Source organism: Mandrillus leucophaeus, unplaced genomic scaffold (assembly GCF_000951045.1).
Source record: "Mandrillus leucophaeus isolate KB7577 unplaced genomic scaffold, Mleu.le_1.0 Scaffold99, whole genome shotgun sequence".
NCBI classification, from domain to species: Eukaryota; Metazoa; Chordata; class Mammalia; order Primates; family Cercopithecidae; genus Mandrillus; species Mandrillus leucophaeus.
In genome coordinates, this window is record NW_012110807.1 from 526,697 (window position 1) to 552,015 (window position 25,319).

The 25,319-nt window shown below is 58.0% G+C and overlaps 1 protein-coding gene across 1 annotated transcript in view; it reads left to right on the forward strand.

Moving 5' to 3' along the window:
- The first annotated feature begins 6,231 nt into the window (after positions 1-6,231).
- The window catches only part of FIBCD1 (fibrinogen C domain containing 1), a 32,079-nt gene continuing 12,991 nt past the window's right edge, over positions 6,232-25,319 (forward strand). Inside the window, exons 1-4 of the mRNA XM_011971145.1 lie at positions 6,232-6,258; positions 6,912-7,391; positions 12,536-12,695; positions 13,055-13,191. Of these exons, the coding sequence (XP_011826535.1) occupies positions 6,930-7,391; positions 12,536-12,695; positions 13,055-13,191 (759 nt within the window). The 5' untranslated portion in view covers positions 6,232-6,258; positions 6,912-6,929. The remainder of the gene's footprint in view (positions 6,259-6,911; positions 7,392-12,535; positions 12,696-13,054; positions 13,192-25,319) is intronic.

The window sequence follows — 25,319 nt, forward strand, 5'->3', positions numbered from 1 at the left end:
AAAGCACCTGCCCTCAGTGGGTATAGCCCAGGTCCAGAAGTCCTGAAGGATCATTGTCCAAATGTAGCCATTTCTGGGGACGCTGTGGGCCCCCTCTATCCCAGCCCTATCCAGCCTCCAGCTCCTCTTTGCCGGGCGACCTTGGATGAGTTGCCAACTCGGACTTTGTTAGCGCGCCCTCCCTCTCCCTGCAGATTGGACTTTGTTAGCGCGCCCTCCCTCTCCCTGCAGATTGGACTTTGTTAGCGCGCCCTCCCTCTCCCTGCAGATTGGACTTTGTTAGCGCGCCCTCCCTCTCCCTGCAGAATGAAGAGGCTCTCACACCCTTGGGGCAGAGTGAAACGATATTTGCCAGGAGTTTGGAGTTTGTCAGATGAAAGGCTCTAGAAATAGCAATGATTCTTCTGGTCTTGGAGCGCGGGGCAGGAAGTCACCCTGCAACCATCTCCGCTGGTCAGAGGGGCTTGTTTTTCCCAAGCCACCCTACAGGGAGGTCAACTTCCAACCCATCCCAGGCAAGATCTCTTGACGCTTTCAAAATTTCTAAGAACATTTCAGAAAGAAAGAAAGAAAATCTCTTGGGGAAGTTCTTCCTGATATCTAACCTAAATCCCTACTGCATTCAATTTACTCAGTGACTATTGAGGGAGGCCCCACCTCATGCTAGGAGGTATAGTCTGGTGGATATGGTCTGTGCCTCAGGGAGCTTGGAGTCTCTTGGGGGGCACAAGCTCACAGGTCAGGGGCTATTACAAACCATCATGGGTGCTAGAAAGAAGATCTATGCCTCTTCTTGTCCCTTGGGGTTTGGGTTGAGGTCACTGTGCTAGGCTTGGGGTTTCCCGAGCCCCTCCTGCTGAGCTCACTGTTTAGCCGGGGTGTGGTGTGGCTGAGGAGGCAGAATGGATGGGAGCAGGTGACTGGCCAGACGTTGAGTGAGGGAGGGAGGCCTGGGGAGGTGCCAGCTTTGTGGGGGCAGCAGGTGGGGTTGGTGCCATCCCTGAGTGAGAAATAGGAGGGCTCAGGTTTGGGGTGGAGAGATGCTGGTTTGGGCCTCAGTGGGCTTGAGGCCCCGGTGGGCCCTCTAGAAAGGCCAGAGCTGTATGTTGGGGGGATGGCAGGCAAGACCCTTATAGGAAACATCTGGAGAACCCCTATCCATGGTTCAGAGCAAATGCTCCCAGGGAGTGAGACAGCTGGAGGGCTTGGATCCTCCAGGAGGGGCAGAGGCTGGGAGCTCTGTGGGGCGCTCTTATCCCCTTGGACACCTTCAGCCCATCCTGTGCCCCTCCCTGTGGCCTGAGGCTCCAGATGGCCCTGGCAGGGTTCTTCTGAAGGGCCACCAGCGGGATGGTGGTTCCCGCTCAGATCTCACAGAACAAGCCTGCAGACCCCCTTCCTAAGTCTTTGGGACCCCAGAATGGTGAGCAGAACCACCAGCCCTTCACCCCCAGGGGTGTCACCGGGACCCTCCCTCTGCCAGGGCCATGGGCTCAGAGTTCAGCCTTTACTGGGAGCCGTGTGCCCAGCCATGTGCCAGCCGGGAGCGGAGTGGGCTCCTGGGGGCCAGGAGGAATTTCCCCAAGGCTCTGGCCTGAGGCAAGGCCCAGTCCTGTCAACCCACGGAGCCCATAACCCCCCGGCCCAGGCTCTGTGCAAGCCTCTACTGGATCCAGAGTGCACAGGACCCCGCCACCTCCAACTTTCCATCTCCCAGTGCAAAGCCCCAGGATGTGTTTTTGTCATGCACAACAGCTGCCTGCCTTGGGCTGGGTGCTCTTAGGAGATGGGGGTGGGTGGCAGGAGGGGCGCTTACCTGGGTCTAACCTGGCCTGGTCTCCCCTGGAGGGAGATGTTCTTCTTACTTTCATCTGTGGAGTGTGGTCCCAGTCTCCCCCGGGGACTCCTGCCAGCCAGCTCCCTTAGGAGGTGAGGAGGAAGGGAGGTGTGCCAGCTTAGCAGAGCGCCTTGGCATCAAATCCCTTCCTCCTCAGCTCCCCCCCCACCCCGCTTCCTCAGAACCCCCAAGGCTGGGGCCTCAGAGAAGGTAGCCTGGACAGAGGTCACCCTATAACTGAGGCACCCCCGGGGGCTACCTGCCGCCCTCCTGGCACGAGCCTTATCCTCCTTTTGGCCAAGGCTTCTTAGGCAACCATGAACCCTGGGTGGGCACTGGGGGTCACTCGAGGAACCAAGCTGAGTCCCTCCAGCTGGAAGCTCATGCAAGTGGTCAGTGGCAGAAGTGGGCTTTGAACCCGGGGCTCCCGGCTTAGGACCTGGTCTCTCTCCTGCCCACCTGCCCGGGATGCCCTGTCTTGGGAGCTGGGGGCTCTCCCAATTCCGCGGACCCCAGGGAGTGCACCCCGCTTGGCCACGCCAGGACGGATGAATCAGTTCCAGCCTCAGGCACACCAGTTGGGCTGCTCAGCGCCCAGAACCCCCCTTATTATCTCGGGCAGATTTCTTCGCAAGGCACGTAAACGGCAGCCCATAAAAGCGAACAGTACTTCATCTTTAAGGTGATCTCTGAAGACTAATTCTCCTCTGCTGAGTGTCCTGTTTCATCTCCAAGCTCTGCTGTTCCCTGCCTCCAGGGGACCCCCTGCGGCTTCCTCGAGCCCCTCCCCATTTTGGTGCCCTCTGCCTTCCCACCAGGGAGGGGCTTGAGTGGGAGGAGGGTGCAAGATAGGGCAGGGGTGTGGGAGTCGCAGAGGGGAGACGGCTGACCTGTCTGCCATGCCAGCCCCAGCCTTGCCAGCCAGCGGACCTTAATGCTACACAGTCTGGTGATGCGGCCCTGAGCTGCTCGGGGCAAGGTGTCTCCCGACGGACTCCAGAAGCGTGCATGACAGGGACTTAGCTGCTGACACAGAGCTTTGTCTATCAAACCCAGCCATACTTTAGGCAGAAGAAGGAAATCATAGAACAGCCTAGTTAGTGGCCCTGGCACTGAGGCAATTCCGGAGTGCCCCAATCCTGGGTCCAGGTGGCGGTTCCAGTGCACCTCCCCCATGTGACTTTGGATGAGGGTCTTGTTCTCTGAGCCTCAGTTTTCCAATCTGCGTCGTCAATTCAACCATAGCCTCAATTGCATGGGGTTACTTGGAGAATTCAGTGATGGGAACATGGTCCATGCCCAAGGAATGGCAGTGATGGTGCAGCGCCCACCTGTCTGTAAGTTGCTGACCTGCAGGTGGCTGGGGGCTGGGGATGGCCTGAAGCTTGCCCATTCTGTGCCAGGCTATCAGAGATGGGCACAGGGTCAGAGGCAGCCCTGCCAAGTCAGGTAGGTCTCAGGAATGCCTTCACCCCTTCCCCATGCCAGCTCCCTCCTGTCCATCTGCCTGTCCACCCAGCAGCGGCCATCGGGGCTGCTCTGTGCCAGGTGTTGAGCAGGTCCCTACCTGTGGAGGGGCTCCCAAGTTTCCTGAACTTGGGACTCACTAGTCCCTGAATCCTCAGAAGCTGTGTCCACAGCTTTCACAAGACACCCCGAAAGAGTTAGACAAAGTCAGGAATCACAGTCTATGCACCAGGCATGGTGGCTCGCGCCTGTAATCTCAGCACTTTGGGAGGCCAAGGTGTGAGGATTGCTTGAGCCCAGGTGTTTGAGGCCAGCCTGGGCAAAGTAAGGAGTCCCTATCGCTACAAAAATTAAAAAAAAAAAAAAAAAAAAAATTAGCCGGGCATGATGGTGCATAGTCCCAGCTACTCAAGAGGCTGAGATGGGAAGGTTGCTTGAGCCAAGGAATTTGAAGCTGCAGTGAGCTAGGATTGTGCCCTTGCACTGCAGCCTGGGTGACAGAGTGAGTCCTTGTCTCTTGAAAAAAGAATCCCGCCAGGCGCGGTGGCTCACGCCTGTAATCCCAGCACTTTGGGAGGCCGAGGTCGGTGGATCACGAGGTCAGGAGATCGAGACCATCCTGGCTAACACGGTGAAACCCCGTCTCTACTAAAAATGCAAAAAATTAGCCGGGCGCGGTGGCAGGCACCTGTATTCCCAGCTACTCGGGAGGCTGAGGCAGGAGAATGGCATGAACCCAGGAGGTGGAGCTTGCAGTGAGCTGATATCGCGCCACTGCCCTCCAGCCCGAGTGACAGAGCCCGAGTGACAGAGCCCGTTTCCAAAAAAAGAATCCCAGTAATCCAAGTCCATAGAACAGGAACTCCCCAAGAGCAGGAGCTGGAGCTGACTGGTCCCCTGATACCTCCTCAGGATTGGCCCACAGCCTGGTCATGGGGAGATCTAGTGAATGTGGAATAGATGATTGAATGAATGATTGAGTGAATGAAGTTGAAGGCCACAACAATCTGTCTTGTAAGCACCCTCACGGGGGGAGCACAGAGGAAGAGCCCCTCCAAGCTGGGGGGAGTGGAGGGGAAACAGTCAAGGAAGGCTTCCTGGAGGAAGTGACAGCTAGCTGAGCCCTGAAGGAAGAGAATATATTAGGCCAGTGGAAGAGGAGGAGGGGAAGCGGATGCTCCTGGCTAGCCAAGGGAGCAGTTTGTGCAGAGCTGGTGCAGGAAAACTGTGCATTCAGGTCTGGCTGGAGTAAATTGTCTTGATGCGTGGAGCCTGGAATGGACGTAGCCCCCAAGGGGCCCGGGCAGGCGTGGAGCACTGAGTCCTGGCAGCCGCATGACAACAGCGACAGGCCAAGGAACTCTTCCACATCCTGAAAACAAAGCAGATCTCTTTGCTGGGGCTCTGCATGTCCAGGCGCATGCCCCCCCACCCTGTCCTCTTTGGGTGCCAAGTAGGTCATTTGGCAGGTCCTTGTAGAATTTGAATTTACAAAAATGATTCTTTCCTCTGCCTCATCTTCTAGGTAGTAGGATACAATGATGTAAGAGGCATCTATCTCTGTACAGTGTATCACTAAGAAAGCAAGCAAACTGTCCATTACAATTGTAAGACGTCCCCCCATGTTGGAGATGCTAAAACGTGAAAAAAAAGAGAAGGTGCATCCCAGCATTGACGACACACAGAAATAACACTTTGGGTGGAAAAAAAACGTCCTCCAGATGCTGTGTGCACATTGATCATGGGATAATAAAAGCCACTAATATTTATTGCGCAAGCACAACGTGCCAGGCACGGCTTCAAGCGCTTTAATATACGAAGTCATTTAAAGACAAGTCTCAAATTCAGAAAGTTGAAAATGTGGGGAAAATGTGTCTGAGAGTTGAGGAAATTCAATCATAGGAGGGGCCTGGCCTGGGGAGGAAGGCAGGAGGCTTGGGGCCTAAACCCAGTTCTGCTTTTGTTTGCTGTGTGACTCTGGGAGAGCCCCTTGCCCTCTCTGGGCCTCAATTTTCCCTTGTGTGTAATGCTCAGGGGCTGTGAGCAAGTCTGCCCAGTGAATCTGGGCCTCCGAGAGCGTATGCAGTCACACTTTGGCACCTCCGTTCACCACAAGCTGTTCCTCGGCCCTGGCTTCTGGCCAACACGGTTTTTTTTTTTTTTTTTTTTTAAATCGCGCCTGCCCTTCATTCCCATTTTGTTTGTTTGTTTGTTTGTTTTTGAGATGGAGTCTAGCTCTGTCTCCAGGCTGGAGTTCAGTGGCACGATCTCAGCTCACTGTAACCTCCACCTCTGAGGTTCAAGGGATTCTCGTGCCTCAGCCTCCCGAGTAGCTGGGACTACAGGCATGCGCCACCACGCCCAGCTATTTTTTGTATTTTTAGTAGAGACGGGGTTTCACCTTGTTGGCCAGGATGGTCTCGATCTCCTGACCTCGTGACCTGCCCGCCTCAGCCTCCCAAGTGTTGGCCTTACAGGGGTGAGCCACCGCGCCTGGCCCCGTCCCCGGTTTTGAGATATGGCTTGTTCTGGAGTGACAGCCACTTGTTGCCTCGGCGCCCCTCCTCCTTGGAAGGCAGCAGGCCTTTTCTCCAGGGTGGCCTTAGGGCTACCTGGCCCAGCAGGTTGGCATTTGCCCTGCCAGGGGCCTGCTCTGTGAAGAGGTAGAGGAAGGAGAGAGGACAGGGTGGAGTGCGGGGAGGAGGTGCCTGGGAGCCCCCATGTGCGCTGGGGACTGGAGGACAGTGGGACAGAACACGGGATGTGGCTGCTGCTGTTGGAAGGAACCTTCCGTGATGGGTGCCCACTACCCCAGGGCACTCGTTCCAGAGACAGCAGGAGACCATCTCTAGCATCGCTGCTGTTGCATCACAGCTGTCTCTGACCCATGTATAGAGAGGTGGGTGTCTCTGTATCGCTCTATTTTACAGGCGAGGAAACTGAGGCTCAGAGAGGTGAGGCCCCTCGCCCAAGGTCACACTGTGGGAAATGCAGCTTGGAGGCCTGAGCCCTGACCCGTCTGGCTGCAGAGGTGGGATCTCCACCTCCAGCCCTTACTGGGTGGTATGGGCTCCACGGGGGCCACACGGCCGCACACACAGGTGACCATGGGTCCTTGGGCTGTCACCGTGCAGGGCATGGGGGGTGGGGGGCAGGCGGCAGGGGCGGCGAGAAGGAAGTCTTGGCATTCTGCTTGTGTCTTTCTGTCTTTCTATTTCCCATCCTCTCCATCTCCATCTCCCTGTGTCTCCCTGCATCTCCCTGCGTCTCCCTGTGCCTCCTTGTGTCTCCCTGCATCTCCCTGTCTCTCCCTGCATCTCCCTGTCTCTCCCTACGTCTCCACCTCCCCTCTGGGGCCCTGTCTCTCTCCACTTTCTCCCTGAGGCGCTCGCTGTGTCCCTCTCACTGCATCTGCGCGTGTCCCTGTCTCTCTGTCTCCCCTTGGACTGTCTCTCAGTGCCTGTCTCATCTCAGTCTCTCTGTGCCACGCCCTCGCCCAGCCCCCAAGAAGGGGCTTCTCTGACCCCAGGTATGCCTCTAATGCTGGCCCCTTCTCTCTCCTGTTTGTTTGTCTGTCTATGTCTGTGTGTCCTGGGCGGGCCTGCAGCGGCCTAGCTGTGGTTACATGCTGTGCACCATGCTGCTGGCCCTGGCTGTGCTGCTGGCTGTGGCTGTCACCGGTGCCGTGCTGTTCCTGAACCACACCCACACGCCAGGCACGGCGCCCCCACCTGTCGTCAGCACTGGGGCTGCCGGTGCCAACAGCGCCCTGGTCACTGTGGAGAGGGCAGACAGCTCCCGCCTCAGTATCCTCATCGACCCGCGCTGCCCCGACCTCGCCGACAGCTTCGCACGCCTGGAGAGCGCCCAGGCCTCGGTGCTGGAGGCGCTGACCGAGCACCAGGCCCAGCCACGGCTGGTGGGCGACCAGGAGCAGGAGCTGCTTGACACGCTGGCCGACCAGCTGCCGCGGCTGCTGACCCGAGCCTCAGAGCTGCAGACGGAGTGCATGGGGCTGCGGAAGGGGCATGGCACGCTGGGCCAGGGCCTCAGCGCCCTGCAGAGCGAGCAGGGCCGCCTCATCCAGGTAGGGCTGGGGTCTGCGTCTTGGGGTCTTGCTAGAGGCAAGGGGTTGGTGCTGCCACGTGCCAGGTGCCTGATGTCCACAGCCTCACTTAATCCCCAAGTGCCCCAGACAAGGGGCTACTGCTGTTCCCATCTACAGACAAGCCCATGAAACTCAGGGAGGTGCAGTCACTCATCCAGGGCCGCACAGCTACTGGAAGCCAGGATTCAAACCCAGTTTCTTTCCCGGTGACCCTGGGTAATTGTACAGCACCCCATGGCGTTTGGCACTCAGTCAAATCCAGGGCTCGAGGGCTTCCCCAGTGCTCCAAGATGCACGCGAGGCAGGGCATTGTGCCCCCATCAGCAGCAAATCGAGGCTTAGAGAGGGGATGTGACTTGCTAAAGATCACGTGACTGGTCAGTGCCACCTCATCAGAGAGAGCCGCACCCCATTTCTCCACGATCCTCCCAGTTCACTACCATGCAATGCCCGCAGCTTCCCAGGGACAGAGATACCAGTCCAGGCAACCCAGCCAGACCCCTAGCCTGTCCCAAACCACCTCCACCCTCCCCACCCCTGCCCCCAGCCAAACCAGGCTCCAGCCAGCTCCAGGCGGATCTGGGTGAAGATTTTCCAACTTCAGCTCTGAGACCACACTGGAAGCACCACCCACAAGAAGTTCCTCCTTCATAGGATGAGGGACGTGGGATCATCTCTTCTGCCTCCACCCTTTTCCAGGACAGAAAATGGTGGCCCAGAAAGGGGTGGTGATTTTTTTCCTGGGTGCTGTGGCCGGGTCAGACCTGGAATCCAGCCCCCTTGGAGCCCTGCCCAGCCCCTGGCCCTGTGCCACATCCTCCCGGTGACTCAGATCCCTGGAGGCTAGGAGCCAAGCCCCTGCCCCCTTGGGCGCCCCAGCCCCTTCCGCCCCACCTCCCAGCAGCCACTGGGAGAACCAGGCATTTGGTCACTCAGCGCTCATGAGCAATGGGCCCCTTCCCTGTCTCTGAAGGCGGCAGCTGGAGAAATTACAGTCCTCATCACCCTGTCTGGGTGACTGATGGGAAGGTGGCTTCCCTTCCCCGGGTAGAGGGATGTTTAGACTGCCTTCCGGCTGCAACTTCCCCAGGCCTCATCAGCAGGGCTGGGGGCTAGGAGTACCTCCTGACTTTCTGGCTGACCTGGGACCCCTACCTCACTCCAAATCGCTCAGCCCCTGGTCAGCTCAGGCCCCGTTCATGAAGGCCTGCCCTTAGAGCTGGGGTGGGGAATTTAGAAGGAGGGACCCCAGAGTCCTGCCCTCCCAATAGCCTGCGCAGAGGTACAGAGTCTTCCCGCAAGACTAACAGCCTGTCTGGGCCCAGGAGCGCCGGCTCACCTGACATATTTACTCCCCCAAAAATGTTTGATTTGACTCATTCCCCACAGACTGGATGATTCAAGAGACAGTGTGTCTTTATGTTTCATTCAGAGGCAGCGAGCCATGCTCTTAACTCCTCCCTTCCAAGCTTCCCAGACCCTCAGTCGATCAGACGTGGGTTTCTCGAAGCTGTGCCCGCAGGCACTTTGGGTTGGAATCGCCAGAGGTGTTTGTTACAAGGCAACTTCCTGGCCAGGTGCAGTGACTCATGCCATAATCCCAGCACTTTGGGAAGCCGAGGCGGGCAGATCACTTGGAGTCAGGAGTTCAAAACCAGCCTGGCCAACATGGTGAAACCCCGTCTCGACTAAAAATACAAAAATTAGCCGGGCGGGCGCCTGTAATCCCAGCTACTCAGGAGGCTGAGGCAGGAAAATTGCTCAAACCCGGAAGGCAGAGGTTGCAGTGAGTCAAGGTCACGCCACTGCACTCCAGCCTGGGCAACCGAGCGAGACTCTGTCTCATAAAAAGGAAAAGGCAAGTTCCTGGGCCTCATCCCCAACCCTCTGCAGCCCCCCGGACGGGGGTGATTCTCATGTGTAGTCCCAGAGGCCTGCTGGTCATGGCTGAGCTGAGCCGTTCTGCCCAGAGGATCTGAGTCCACAGAGCTTAGATCCAGTCTAGGCCCCATCTGTGCCAGCTGTGGGATGCTGGGCAGGTTGCAGCCCCTCTCTGGGCTGGTTCTTCTGACCCATGAAAGGTGCATAACACAGTCTATGCTGAGGGGATATTGGAGGGCCTGGCTACAGGGCTTTGTTGGCTCTGTCACCATCTGTACCATCAACATCTCCTTATTACTATAGTAGAAATTGTTTGTGAGCTGAAATTTAAACCTATAGGGAACCACCATGCTGCTATTGAAAACTCCCTTTTATTTTTTCTTTTTTTCTTTTCTTTTCTTTTTTTTTTTTTTTCTCTGAGGCGGTCTTACTCTGTCACCCATGCCAGAGAGCAGTGGCGCGATCACGGCTTATTACAATCTCCACCTCCTGGGCTCAAGCAATCCTCCCACCTCAGCCTTCTAAGTAGCAGGCACTACCAGTGTGCACCACCATGTCTAGCTAATTTTTTTGATTTTAAAAAAATGTTTTTGTAGAGAGGTCTTGCTGTGGTGCTCAGGCTGGTCTCAAACTCCTGGCCTCAAGCAATCCACCCACCTTGGCCTCCCCACGTGCTGATATTACTGTGTTGGGCCGAAAAATCCCTTTTCTGATAGGAATGATAGGTCTACACCACGTGCTGAGCTCTGTGTTGACGGCACTTTGCAGCCCAATAACCCCAGGAGGTTGGTACATTTGTTATCCCATTTTATTTTAATTCATTTATTTATTTTTTTGAGACATGGTTGTATCGCTCTGTCACCCAGCTGGAGTGCAGTGGTTCAATCTCGGCTCACTGCAACCTCTGCCTCCTGGGTTCAAGCAATTCTCCTGCCTCTGCCTCCTGAGTAGCTGGGACTATAGGCATGCACCACCACACCCAGCTAATTTTTTTTGTATTTTTAGTAGAGACAGAGTTTCATCACGCTGGCCAGGCTGGTCTCAAACTCCTCACCTTAGGTGATCCAGCCGACTTGGCCTCCCAAAGTGGTAGGATTACAGACCTGAGTCACCGCGCCCGGCCTTGTTATCCCATCTTATGGAGAGGCAGACTGAGGCTCTGAGTGGCAGGTGCCTGTGCAAGCTCGCTCACACAGCTAAGCAGTGCTGGAGACAGCAGCTTTGATGCCACTACCTCTAAGTGCTGCCCAGCCTTCCCCTGATGTGCCTGTGCAGCTCGGCGAGTAGAGACTCACTTCGCCATTAATTCGGGGCATGTTTATATGTACATTTTCAACTTTAATCATCTGCTGGTTTAAACGGAGGTCTTCCCTGCCCGTTAGCAAGAGGGAGGAGGCCGTGCCTGAGTTTTCTGAGTGTGTTGTGGCTGTGTTGACTCAGATAAATGGGCAGCACCGGTGTGATTTAACCAAGTGATCTTTGCCGCACACACCTCGCAGGGCAGCCCCCACCTGCCGTCTTCCCTCCCGCCCTGGTTGGGGGGTGCTCCCTCTGTCCCTCTGTGGGGCATGAGCTCGTCTACAGGTCGCTGCTGTGACACCCAAACGCTCTGCCTGCTCATCTCTGCTCCTCTCTCCCCCCACCTCATCCCTCACTGAATCATCTGCTCAGCCGAGGGGAAACTGACAAGGAAACTAAAAGCTTTGCAGGGCCCCTGCCTCTGGATGAGCCGAGAATCATATTTTGTAAACTGCCGGCACTGTATATTTCTATTTTCCTTCCGCGAATGGGCTATTATCTGACAAGTGACAGGTTCGGTGTGTAAAGATCTGGCCGACTCCATGCTCTCTGGCTGGCCAGCTGTAGCTTGCTCGCCACCCCCTCACCCTCCACGTGGTCCTGCAGCCTCCTGCAGCCCAGGGTGGGGGCAACAGACCTCAGACCCTTCAGGCAGCCAACACAGGTGGAGGTGCTGGGGGAGAGCATCGCGCTTGCCAAATCCAACCCCAGGGCTGTGATGGAGGGAGGGGCGGGAGTGAAGGATGGAGAACAACGGCTGAGCTCCCCAGCCCAGGCTCTCCTGAATCCCCCCACTCAGAGAAACAGGGCTCATTATCCTGGGTTACAAGGCAGTGGAGACATGGAGAGGTTCAGACACTGTTCCCGGGTCACGCAGCTAGTGAATGGGGGAGGGATTGGAGTGAAAACACAAGACAGTCAACACCAGAACCTGGGTCCAAACCACCACCCCATCCCCATCCTGACCCTGGTCTCCTACACGAGAACACAGCCCCGGGCCCCTTTCCTGCCAGCCCGCCCTGGGGAAGTGGCCTGAGTCCTGGTCCCTGCCCTCAGTGCCATCCTTCACTCTCAGGGATCTCTCTTTCGGGGCCTCAGTTTCTCCATTTGTCCCAAGAGATGACAACCTTAAGTCCTCTCTCTTTGCGGCGTGGTGGGGGACCCAGTGAGCTCATGGACATGAGAGAGCCACAGAAACTCAGAGTGGTGTTTGCATGGGGAGTGGGGGTGGGATGGGGAAGACCTGTTGGTCCAGAAGCCCTGTGGCCTCCCCAGCCTCAGGGCACCCCTCTGTCAAGTCCAGATCCATCACTCCTGCCTCAGCAGCCTTGCTCGGGATCGGAAGAGGCAGCGGTGGGGATGTCTGGTAGCCTGGAAGGTGCTGTGGGAACTTGGTGTGCTGAGTACCCGGCCGGTCCTTGCCGCTGTGCTGGGCACCTCCCACGTGTTGTCACTGGTCCCCATAACAGTTCGGCCAGGCCAGGGGAGAGGAGGCGTGGTGAGGACACTCACCTCCAGTCCTATAACTGGCAAGTGGACGCGCTGGGCTGAAGCTGGATTTGCCCAACACTGGGCGCTGTCTCCCCGCACGGCATGGCCTCCTCCAGTTTACTCTTCCCTGGGCTGAGCACACAGAGATGGCTGAAGAAGACAGCCTGGGGCAGCAGGGGTGGCAGGTGCCTGCTGGAGCTTCCTTCCCTTCCTGCCTGCTCCCCGGTCCTCCCAGCCCTCGAGGCCCCAGAGCACAGGCTCCATCATAACCCGCTGGCCCCTCAGACCACCTTGGACAGGGACCCAGGGGCAGGGCAGGGCGGGGGCTGCCATTGAGCCAGGAGCCCACCTCTGCCTCAGGAGAGGGCCCACTCTGGCCAGTGACCTGCTGTGTGCTCCACCCAACCCCCAACAGAGCCCCTGCCCCCTTGGCTCACCCCCTGTGTCCGCAGCTTCTCTCTGAGAGCCAAGGCCACATGGCCCACCTGGTGAACTCCGTGGGCGACGTCCTGGATGCCCTGCAGAGGGACCGGGGGCTGGGCCAGCCCCGCGCCAAGGCCGACCTTCAGAGAGCGCCTGCCCGGGGAGCCCGGCCCCGGGGCTGTGCCACTGGTGAGTGGGGAAGGGGCTGCCTTCCTCCGGTGACTTGGGTCCCAGCTGTAGGGAGTGGGGAAGCTGGGGTGAGGGTTCCCAGCCATGAGACTTCCAGGGCCCGACCCTGCTTCCATGTGGCCTGTGCTTAAGCCCTCTTGGTCCATTCTCCAGATGAGGAAAGTAAGGCCCAGAGAGGGTGATTCTCTCACCCGGCCTCAGCAGGGAGTGGCAGAGCCAAGGTCGGACTCCAAGGCCGGTGCTCTCTCAACCCCATGGGACCCCCACACGCGTTATCGACGGACAGACAGTGTGGGCAAGGGGGCTGGGCAGGAACGCGCTGGGGGCCGCAGCCACCCTGACGGCCTTGCCTGCCTCAGGCTCCCGGCCCCGGGACTGTCTGGACGTCCTCCTAAGCGGACAGCAGGACGATGGCGTCTACTCTGTCTTCCCCACGCACTACCCGGCTGGCTTCCAGGTGTACTGTGACATGCGCACAGACGGCGGCGGCTGGACGGTGAGTGTCCCAGGCCGGGTGGGCGGCAGGACAGGCACCGGGGACCGCGAGGCTGTGTACGTGAACCTGGGCGTTCTGAGCAGCCTCCCACCCAGCCCTCCACCGTGGACCTGTGGACTGGCCCCGTCCCGGTGCCCTTTGGCCTGGCCTGACCCCACCCCTACAGAAGAGGGGAACGGGGGACTCCATGAGCTGACCCTGGGGGACCCACTCTGGAGCGGACATCAGGCAGGAGCCACCTTGGGCTCCCTGAGATCCTCAGCCATGGCTCTTCCAGTGGGGGATTTCTAGGCAAGTTGGGGTTTGGGCCTAGGAGGACACGTGGCAGCAGGAACCTGTTGCTAACGTGGGTTCCAGGGATGTTGTATGCAGGCGCCTTTTTAAACTACCCAATACACGGCGCATGTGCAGAAGAGAAAGGAGGAGTGTGGCTGCTAGGAGCAGAGGCCCCCCGCGGCTACAGGCTGACAGGAGCTGTCTGATTCCTGCGCCTCCTGGTTCCTGCTTGAGTGGGAAACAGGAGCGAGATGTCCCAACTGCCAGTCACAGGGCAGGGGCGGGACCACACGAGGTGCTGGGAGAATGGGGCAGATACCCTGGTTTGAAGACCCCAGGGCAGCTCCAGAGGGGCCTCTGGGAAGCCCCTTCCAGAACTGGGTTGGCAAGCTTTGTCTGCAAAGGGCCAGATAGGGAGGCTCGGAGGCCTGCTGTCCACACAGTCCTACAGAGGACGGAGGGAAGCTCTGATCTCCGTAGTAAAACAACTTCCCTCTGTCCTTTGTAGGGAAAACAGCCACAGAGCAAACCAAAAGGCGCAGGCGTGGCTTCGTTCCAGTGATGCTTGTAGACACTGAAATGTAAATGTTATAAAATTGTCATATTCTTCCTTACATGTTATTCAGTGGATATTTAAACTTCTTTCTTTTGATTTTTAAAAAACCATGTTAAGGCAGCGCTTTGTGGCTCACAACTGTAATCCCAGCACTTTGGGAGGCTGAGGTGGGTGGATCATCTGAGGTCAGGAGTTTGAGACCAGCCTGGCCAATATGGTGAAACCCTGTCTCTACTAAAAATACAAAAATTAGCCAGGTGTGGTGGCTCATGCCTGTAAACCCACTACTCAGGAGGCTGAGGCAGGAGAATCGCTTGAACCCGGGAGGCGGAGGTTGCGGTGAGCCGAGACTGAGCCATTGCACTCCAGCCTTGGGCGACAGGGCAAGACTCCATCTCAAAAAAAAATTAAAAAATAAAAATAAATTAAAACCATCTTAAAAATTCAGACCCTTCTTAGCTTCCTTGCTGTATACAAGCAGGCAGCCGGCAGGAAGTGTCCTGTGGGTGGTGGTTTGTTGACCCCATCCTAGAGCTGGAGACCCCTGGTGGCGGGAGCTGAGCTCACGGCCCCCTTCTCCCGCTGGTGGACTTCTGACCCCCTCCTGAGGCTCAGGCTTGGGGTTGGGCATTAGCAGGGCCAGCACTGGCCGCTGAGTGGTTGTGTGCACTTTTAAACGACACATAGTTCTTCCTTTGTGCATACTGGGAAGCCGGGCTTGGAGGAGAACAGATGTGAGCCCTGCCCACTGACTGGGTGCTCTTGAGCAGTGAACAACCTGCACTGCTGTCCCTGGAGGTCTGCGTGCCACCCTGAATGCTGCCCGGCCTGCCCCAGTTGGCTGTGGTTGGGACACCTAGTGACAGTGGAAAGCGGGACTAGGAGGACTGGCTCTTAAAGGCTTCTCCGCTTCACATTTCATTTCAGTTGGACAGATATTTTTGAGCGCCTACTGTATACTGGGTTCTGGGGAAGCAGAGAGATGGGGAAGCCCCTGTCCCAGTCCTCCCGAGGAATTTACAGGCCGGGGGGAACTGGGGGTGGAAGAAATCACTATAGTAGAGATGAAGGTAAAGCTTCGTGGAGAAGGGGGCATTTCTCATGAGCCATTACAGCGGGGAGGATTTCTGAGTGCGGGCATGAAGGAGAAGGTATTCCAGGAGGAGGGGGCAACCTAATGCAGCTCCCACGGCACATCTGGGGAGCAGGGCCCGGGAGATTCGTGGTGCATGAGGAGATGAGGCTGGAGTGGTCCGGCCCCAGGCTGCAGGGTTGGGACACACTCGGGAGCTACTGGAGGTGTTGAAGAGAGGAAGACGGGATGGAGGCTGTGCTTCACGAGGGGTGACTTGGCGATGTGCATCCTTGGGCAGTGGCGAGAGGGACAGGGAGGAGGTGCTATGAGCGTTCAGTCCTCAGGTCTCTGATGGGGCCCTGACAGCAGATGTCAGAGAGGTGGGGAGCCCAGAGGTTCCGCGCTCTGGCTCCGTCATCCACAGACCTCCCCAGGCATGGCTCTGAGTCCTGCTGTGTGACCTGGGGCAACTTACCTCGGTTCTCTGAGCCCCCATTTCCTCGGCTGTGAAATGGGGATGCCTGCCTGTATCCTTAGAGTTCTTAACTGCAAGCACAAGAAAGTGGGGGGCTCGGCTGAGAAGGAGTGTGCTGGAGAGAGACTGGGAGGCCAGAGATGCCAGTCAGGGCTGCTCAGCCAGGAACAGAGACCCCAGACCAGGCCAGGGGGTGGCCCGGTGAGAACCCCACTGCCCCAGGACTATTGCCGCTGAGTGCAGGACACATCTCGCCCGGGATCTTGGTGTTGACTATTTTTGGTGTATTGATGTCTAGGCCCGCAAACATCCGGGGAAGGGACTTAACATCAGACCAAACAAGTGACCGAGAAACAGGAGAGAGGGAAGCCTCTTGGCGGGGAGTTTTGCGGGGAGGCAGGGTATAGGCAGCCTGGGTCAGTGTTGAAAGGGGTCAGCCATCCTCAGCAGAGGCAGGACGCGGGGAGGCCCGCACAGGCGGGCGGTGGAGGGGCGAGTCCACCAGCCGGGAAGAGCCTGCTGTGTTAGGAGCCAGCGTGAGAACAGACGAGAATCCCCCCAAGACCCCAAAGACAGACACATCGCTAAACCTGTCTGCAAGCTCCAGAGGCGAGCTTTTAAATGGACTGGAGCTGCTCTGGGGGATAAAAGCTCTTTTGTTTTCCTAACGCTGAGAACGTCTGAGTTATGGCATTTGCTTCAGGGAACCCCTTGGCGGGCGGAACAGTGAGAAGGCACCAGCCGAACCCAGAAATCAGAGTTCAGGGTCAGGACAGGCTTAATGAATGAAAGGTCAGGATGCCGGAGCGGGCCATGCGTCCTCCACTCCGGTGGACGTGAAGCCAGTCTCCCGGGAAGTCAATCAGGATTTGGGCTGGGAGGCGGGTCATTCCGACCGCCTCGGCTTCAGGGGCGATGAGAGGGGAGTCGATGGGGAACTCCGCCCCAGCCCTGGCGCTCAGACACCTGGTTCCGGGGTCTCTGGGAGAGAGGCCGTTCTCATCTGAGAAGTGCTTGCATGGCCAGTGAGCGTTAATATCCATTTGGGCCTCCATCAGAAGCAATCTTTTCCCAGGAACCTCTCAACATCTGTCAGGATCACTCCCCTGCCACACGGAATCTCTCAGAAACTCAATTTTTGTTTGGGAAGGAGCTGGCTGCCGCCTCTCCAGCCCCGGATACCATCCATCCTCATTAGACTCCCTGTCCAAACTGCCAGGCCTTGAGCGCCAACGCCACCTGATCCTTCCTGGAGGACAGGGCACCTGGAGCTGTGCCCTGAGACCTTGGGGCTGGACACGCTCACCAGAGCCTGCTTCCTGGAGAGACCTGTGTGTCGAGGGTGGAACTCAGCAGCCCTGTCCCCAGGGCCACTTTACAGTTCATACACCCCTGCCCCCCTCCCCCAGCATCATGCCAGCGCCCTTCAATCCCTGGAGGCAGGCAGGGCAGCCTCAGAGAAGGCCAGGGATGTGCCCAAGGTCACCCAGCAGCCTCCAGGCCTCCCGCAGTGGCACACACTTATTCTTGTGTTCAAACACCGAGCGCCCAAAGCAAGCCAGGGCCAGGGAGGTCAGCAGCGACTAGACAGGTCAGCAGGCTCCCGGCCTGGCAGACAGAAGGACGAGGAAGCCGACTTGTGCCAGGAATGGGGAGCCCCGGGGCTCAGAGGAGAGACCCCTATTCCAGTCTGGGGGATGGGAGGAGTGAGAGGCAGGGAGACGGTGTGGCTTGTCTGGGGGCCATGGTAGTTCAGTGCTACTGGCCTGTCTGGTTTAAGGAGGTTTGGGTCCACGACAAGGCGGGGGAGGCGGCGGGGGCTGGGTCATGCAGGTGATCCTCAGACCCCATCATCACTCCCATCACAGGTCCGGCCCTTCCGTGACAGGAGTCCCAGGGGCAGGGACCACACCCTCCTGTGGTCACGTTAGCTTAGGGTGGGCACCACACCCGCACACCCTCGGCACTCTCTAAATGCTTGCCAGATGATGGCTGTTGGCACCCTTTGGCTGCATAGTCTTATCTCTGTAAGTCTTGCTTTTCTCATCTGTAAAATGGGTACAATGTAGAGCTGCTCTGCAGATGTGGGCGAAGTCAGAACCCTTCACAGGCTGCTCACCCACCTGTGAGGAGTGAGCGGGGAGAGGGGCTGGGAGGGAGTCAGCGCTGAGCCCCGGAGGTTCCCTGTGAACACAGGATCTGGCTCTGCCTTGTAGCATCTTATAATCAAGGGGAGGCAGAGTTGTAAAAAGAAAGACTGGTTTTTCTTATTCAGAAGGTGCCGAGTGGGATGAAGCCAGCCATTGCCAGCCCACACCCCCCACCCCCAGCGCCCCTGGCTGTGTGAGATGCGAGGGTCACATGCCTTCTTGGAGGGCCCTTGCTCATCTGTCCAGTGGGGTGACCCTCTTGCCTGCCTTGCAGGGCCTGGGGAACGGGGTGGCTGTGCCCAGAACCTGCTGCGGGTGGGCGGAAGGAGGGTCTCGGCGCCTGGACTCCCCGCCCCCACCCAGGCTCCCTGTCCTGCTGCACGGTCTTGTCCCCACCGCAATCTGCCGGGGGCAGTGCTGCCCCCTAGGCCTGATTGCCAAGCCCTCATCATTGCATAGTCACTGGCCGGGTCACACACACAGGGTCCAGATCAACATGTCCTTCAGCAGGGACTTGGAGTGGCCACGATGGGACCCTATACCCGCCTGCTCCGATCCAGTCTCCCAACACCACAGTGCCAAGTGGCCCAAACCCTATTCTGTGCGGCCCTGTACTCTGCCAGGTGCTTCCTGTGTGCGAGGTCAGCCAGTACACATCTGCCTGTAATTGGTTCCCCTGGAACGGAGCCCCCACTTCCCCCCACCTGAGCTCTCCAGGCAGGGAGGAAAATCCTGCCCTCACATGGAGAACATCAAAGGAGCCCAGCAGCAGGCTCAGGCTCGGGGAGGGATGAAAAGCTCCCGGGGCCTCCCCAGGTGCCAGCCTGGACCCCTGTGCCGGGGAGGCTGAGCAGCAGGACCTCGGGGTCCAGTAGATGAGATGTTAGCTCCTTCCTACTTGGGCTGCAGCTGTGGCCAGCTCTCCTTGTCCCAGAGGCAGTGGGGGCAGGGGATCTGCTGTGACATTGATGGGCCACAGTGTCCCCACACTGCTGCCTGGCCCACGCCCTGCCCTGGGGAATGGGTCCTCAGAGCACACACACCTCATAATGGCGAGGTGACTGGTGATTGATGACAACACCCTCGCGTTTCCTTGGTTCATCGTGCAGAGAAAGCATGCCTCTGTTAGAAGCAGTTTGGATTTTTCAAACTTTTAACGGAAATAGGACAATGCACGTGCAGGGCCCAGCCCCGCGTCCGATGTGGCTCAGCACCCAAGAAACAGCAGCTTGGCAGTGCTGTGCCAAGAGCCGGCAGGCACCGACTGCCAAGCCTGGGAATGACGGCAGGGCGCCAAGCCCGGGGGTACCATTTTCAGTCAAAAACAAGGAGTGGGTCCGATTTCCTTCTGGGCTCAGCAGCTGGCTCTGAAGGGAGGGTGGTGATGTCGGTTAGACCTACTGTGTGCCATCCATTTAGGCATTGACTTTGTTGCGTCTTCCCCACCGGCCCTGCGGGGGCTTCGGCAAAGAGAAAAGGCTTGGAAAGGTTCCGCGACCTGTCCGAGGTCATGTGGCCTGTGAGAGGCAGAGCCAGGATTTGAACTCAGCTCTGCCTTGTTCCGGACTGAGCCCAGAGGCCTCCCTGCGGGCACTGCCCAGAGGTGTCCAGAAAGGAGTGAAGGAAAAGCCAGACTCTGGGAATGCCGCAGAGCCGCCCCAGGGCTGCCTGTGAAGGGTTGCCGTAGTGCACACATCCAAGTTCTTTGTTCTTTAAAAACATGAATCCTCCTCTGCCAGGACCCCTCTGCCCCACTCCGAGAATCACCTGATCAGAAAGCTGGGGAGGCTGGTGGAGGCCACAGCTCCACAACCAACGCAGTCCTGTCTGTAACTGGTTTCTGCAGCAGTTTCATCACAGTCTAGGAAAAGCTGCAGTTGCTGCTTCCAGGGGGCCGTTCTAAGGCATCGGAGACCCTCTCTCCCAATCTCATAGGGTTTGGGCCCACCCATCCCCCATTCCTTGGGTTTCAGCTCCTCTGACCAGCTGGCAAGGCCCTGCTTAATGTGCTGTTCAGCCAGGCATCTCCTCCTCCAGGGAGCCCTCCCAGATAACCACCTCCAGCTGCCCCAGGAGAGGGACTCACTCCTTCTCAGGGTTCCCAGCAAGCTCTGTTGAATGCTGTGCACCAGCACATTTAATTCTCATCAAAACTTTGTGGGTTGAGGCGTTTATAATCCCAGCTTTACAGATGAGGAAACTGAGGCCTGGGGTTTGGAGCAATGTACCAGGGTGGGAGCTGCTCGCCCTGTGGCTGCTGGCTTGTGTGTCTGTCTCTCATGGGGCTGTGAGTTTTGAGGGCCAAGGTCATCCCTGTGAGCCCAAGCACACATGGGGTGCTGTGCAGGAGCCCTTACTCTGCAGGGGAGAAGCCACGTATCCTGTTGGCTGGAGTCTGGGTAGGACTCAGGTCTCCTGGGTGCCAGCCCAGGGAGCTCCCTGGGAGTGAGCGTTCACTGTCATCCCCACTCCTCTGGCCATCTCAGTCCTGCACACCCAGGTCACCCACTCCTCCAAGCCTCAGTCTTCTCATCTGCTTAATGGGGGCACCAGCCCTCCCTCCAGGGCTGTGGCAGGAGGGCCAGGCCGTGCTCATCCTCCAAGGCATTGGCTGGGTGCTGGGGCGACCACAGAGCCCAGCTCAGTGCTCAGGACGCCAGCTGCATGTTCTGGGCATGGTGGCAGAGCAGTAGCTGGTTGGTCAGGGTCTGTTTGCAGAGGCAGCCCTGGGCGGGATGCAACCTGCGGAGTGTGAGGCTGCAGCAGCCCAGAGGCCTCTCTGCCTCCTTCGGTCCCTGGGCCCCGTCTGACAACACAGGGCCGTCAGTGGCTGCTGCTGTCTTCCTTCCTCTGCGTCCAGAGCTGTCACTCCTTCCTTTGAACCCGCCCAACACCATCTGCAGGACCATGTGGGCCCAGCTCTCCCTTGGCAGAGCCCCTCTAAGTGGCACTTCCAAGATGCGCCGGGCGGCGGGCTTCTGAGAATCCGCACCGAGAAAACACTGTCTGTCTGTCTTCCCACTCGTGGCATCTGCCCAAGAGGCCGCGGCCACAGTGAGTGTTTCTACTCAATCGTTTTCCAGCCAGGACCCAGGAAAGATGCCCCCGGAGCTGGACCAATTCATATTTTGGCCTGAAAACGAATCAGTAATTTTTGTTTCCCTGCCTTTTGCTCCCCGCCTCCATTTTGTTTTGTTTTGTTTCAAGACAGGGTCTCACTCTGTTGCCCAGGCTGGAGTGCAGTGGTGCGATCTCGGCTCACTGCAATGTCCGCCTCCCGGGTTCAAGCGATTCTCCTGCCTCAGCCTCCCGAGTAGCTGGGATGACAGTCTTAGCCCGCCACCATGCCCGGCTAATTTTTGTATTTTTAGTAGAGTTGGGGTTTCGCCATGTTAGCCAGACTGGTCTCGAACTCCTGACCTCAAGTGATCTGCCCGCCTCAGCCTCCCAAAGTGCTGGGATTACAGGCGTGGGCCACCGTGCCCAGACTCCCCACCCCTTTTTGCCGAGTGGGGATTCATGTTTGGTGGGTGGGGCGGAAAGAAGGGGAAGTGGACGCCTGGATCCTTTCCTCACTTCCTCCCTCTGTCCTCCCATCCCGCTGGTCCTCGTTCTGTAATTAAAGCCCTCTGTGCTTGGCCACATGCAGGCGTCTGGCGTCACCAAGGTCCAGCGTCGCTGAAGCTGTTTGCCAGAAATACGAAGTCACAGCTGCAGTTCACCGTGGGCTCAGAGTCAGACTAAGCATTCCCCCACACGGGGGAAGCCTGGAGAACCCACCTGGTGATCTGGGCTGTGCTTGGCACTTGCGCTAGTCAGGCCACGTTGGGCTGTCATTGGCTTGAGGCTGGGGCAGGTTTCCAAGCCTGAGATCCTAGCACAGGGCCCGGCACAGGCGGTCACTCGGGATTTGAACCAAGAAATCAGGACAGCCCACGGCAAAGGTTGTCAGCGGTTCCCAAACCGCGGCAGTACTCCGTGGGCCACTGGCAAAATCAACTGAATCGGTTTGATCAACATTATTTTTCCAGTCAAATAGAGTGGAGTACTACATGATAGAAAATATCAGTGCACTAAGGCCAGGCGTGGTGGCTTACACCTATAATCCCAGCACTTTGGGAGGCTGAGGCAGGTGGATCACGAGGTCAGGAGTTCCAGACCATCCTGGCCAAGATGGTGAAACCCCATCTGTACTAAAAATACAAAAAAATTAGCCAGGCGTGGTGGCAGGCGCCTGTAATCCCAGCTGCTCGGGAGGCTGAGGTGGAGAATTGCTTGAACCTGGGAGGCGGTGGTTGCAGTGAGCTGAGATCGTGCCACTGCACCCCAGCCTGGGCGACAGAGTGAGACTCTGTGTCAAAAAAAAAAAAAAAGAAAAGAAAAGAAAAAAGAAAATATCAGTGCACGTCCTTCTGCATTAAGCTAAGTCTGGAGTCTGGATGTGTGTGCCAGTGTGGTGACGTCGGTTGCATCTCCCTGGGACATAGTCAGTCTTCAGGTCACTTCTCCAAGGCCAGACCACGGATATGTCTTGGTGCCTCAAGAGGGGGGTCCGCAGTCCGTCACTGCACACGGCAAAGTGCACGTGTTGGCCGACAGTTGCTGCAGCTAATTTTTTTATTTTTTTGAGACAGAGTCTCTCTCTCGTCACCCAGGTTAGAGTGCAGTGGCAGGATCTCGGCTCACTGCAACCTCTGCCTCCCGGGTTCAAGCGATTCTCCCGCCTCAGCCTTCTAAGTAGCTGGGATTACAGGTGCCCACCACCATGCCTGGCTAATTTTTGCATTTTCAATAGAGACGGGGTTTCACCATGTTGACCAGGCTGGTCTCAAACTCCTGGCCTCAGGTGATCTGCCAGCCTCGGCCTCCCAAAGTGCTGGGATTACAGGTGTGAGCCACCACTCCCGGCCAATTGCTGCCGTTTCTAAGTGAGTGTTGATTTGGGCTACATGGACAGGAGTGCCAGCCATGTGTAATTTTAGTGTCCTTTCTTGGGCAGAGGCAAAGGCAGGGGGCCAGGTGTGCTCACCCCAATTGATTGGCACCAAGGAGGAGCCCTGGGGGGATGGTGGGGTCACTGTAACTGGCACCCAGACTGGGAGGGCAGTGGGAAAGAGGGGGCCGAGGACTGTGGGTGCAGGGACCAGCTCTTGGCACCAGAGGCCTGGATAGGGGGGCACACTCAAGGCTGCAGCCACCCTGGTCAGTGGACCCGCCACCAAGCACGAGTGTGGACATAGTGTCGGGCGCTGGCAGCGAGGGTAGGTCCAGACAGTCATGGGACTAAAGGCACAAGATGTAGTCGGACCCTGCTTTCTGCTGCTCACAGCCGCCTGGCCTCTGGCCGGTGTCCGAGCTTCGGCCCTGTAAGGGTGGGGCGCCTGGGCTTGGGGAGGGACATGGGCATGCAGAGAGCACGCAGTCCCCACGCTGAGTCTCGACTGCCCATCATCCCGTCAGCCAGGACACAGGGGCGGGAACAGCCCCTCCCGCCGCATCCTGAAAAGTCAGGGCAGGGCTGGGGTCTGGCGAGTTCCGTACGTGGCAGCACTGGTTCCAGGCATCCCCGGGTGGGAGTGAGTGCTGGAGGCAGAGCCTGGGGGATCCTCTCGGAGGCTGTCGTCTGGGCTACCGGGGCTTCTTGCTGTCATTCTGGATGGTCCCTCTGAACCTTTTAGAAGAGGCACAGCCGGGCACCTGTACATCAGCCCACCCGCCCCTGGTTGGGCATGCCCACAGGCTGCTGGGGTCTCCCCACCACCCCTACTGTGGCCTACTTCCCTGCATTTCCTGCCCTGCCCAGCAGGCAGACACAGGGCCCAGGACCCTGCCCCTCCTCCAGGGCCACCCTGCTGGCCAGACCTGCTCTCTCCCCATCCTCCACGTCTGTCCTGCCTCTCACCGGGTTGGGGTCCCCCGAGCACGGTATCTCCTGTGTTCCTTTGCCCTAAGGTCCCTGAGGGCAGAACCGTGACCTTGTACCCGCTGACTTGGCTTCTGCAGCTGGTGCCTGGCAGGAGATGCTCAGTGGAACATCTGTGTGAATGAGAGGCTGGGACAGACCCCTTGGGAGGGCTGGGGGAGAGTGGAGGCTGGAGGCCGGGAGAGGCGCAGTGGAGGCAGGAGCCCTCGCCCAGGCCTGGGCCTCGGTGCTGTTGCTCTCCATCCAGCTGGCACTTGCTGAACACCTGCTATGTGCCAGGCCTGAGCTTATTCTCGGTGGATGGTCGTAGCCTGGGAGGAAGGTGTGGCTATGATCTCTGCTTTACAGAGGTGGGTGCTGGGGCACTCTAAGGCAAAGCTGGGGCCCTGGAACCCAGATACACAACCCCTGCCTTCAGGAGCTCCTTTATGGAACTGAGCACTGAGTATGCCCAGGTCCCCAATCCCTAGGGCAGAGGCCCAGCCGACGGCCAATGCCAGCCAGGCATCCTAGGGGGCTTTGGGCCTGCTGGTCCCTCTAGCTCCCCTCCTCCTTCAGAAACAGGCTCCCGCTGCCCGTTGCCTTCTCAGGGGAGAGCTTGAGCTTCTGCCAGGATTAGGCCTTTGAAAAGGTGCGTGCTCAGGGTCCCAATATGCAGCCATCAATACGGCTCTCCACTGCTCCTCAGATCTCCCCGAGCCTGATCGAATTTCCTTCCGCCCCGAGCCGGTCACTCCTGAGGACTTTCAGATTTCAGAGCTGGGCCAGGTTTGAGGCAGCAAAGCACGAAAAAGGAGGTGTCATCTCCCTCCAGCTCCCTGACGTCAGAGCTGCCCAAACGCCGTGACGGACACGTCCCTGAGGGCTCAGAGCATCAGCAAACGCTCACACAGCAGACGCCTCGGGTCAGACTGGGCACCCAGGCAGTTCCGAGCGACTGAAATCAGGCTGCTTAGTAATGAAACTGGCAGCTCGCCGGTGCCGCAGCCAGATCTCTAACACATCAGACTGACACAGATGGAGGCCGGCCGGGCCGCGGTAGCTGCCTTGGAGAATAAGCAGGAAAAGGCTTGTTAAACAGAAAGAGGGCTGGGAGGGCTGGGGAGGCCAACCGGGATGGATTGTCAGCGGATCCTGTAAATACTCCAGGCAGCTCTGGCCGGGACCAGCGTGGTATTATTTCAAAGCAATTTAACCGATGGGATTCCTGACTCCCAAATCAAGAATGTTATTAAAATGAAGAACAGAGGCAGCCTGGGCACTCGTTGGTACCCAAGTCACACCCCGCCAGCTGTGGGCTCCTTGTCCTCCCCTGAGCAGCCACTTGGACTCCGGTTTCCCAGCCCCCCGACCCCCGCCCAGGCTTGTTTTGGGGAGGGGAGCTTATTGAGGGATGGGGCTCTGGAGGCCAAGCCTGGGGTGTGTGGGGGGTGCTCTTGGTTCTCAAAAACTGGAGGATAGGCCGGGCATGGTGGCTCACGCCTGTAATCCCAGCACTTTGGGAGGCCGAGGCAGGCGGATCACGAGGTCAGGAGATCCAGACCATCCTGGCTAACACGGTGAAACCCCGTCTCTACTAAAAATACAAAAAAACTAGTCGGGCGAGGTGGCGGGCGCCTGTAGTCCCAGCTACTCAAGAGGCTGAGGCAGGAGAATGGTGTGAACCCGGGAGG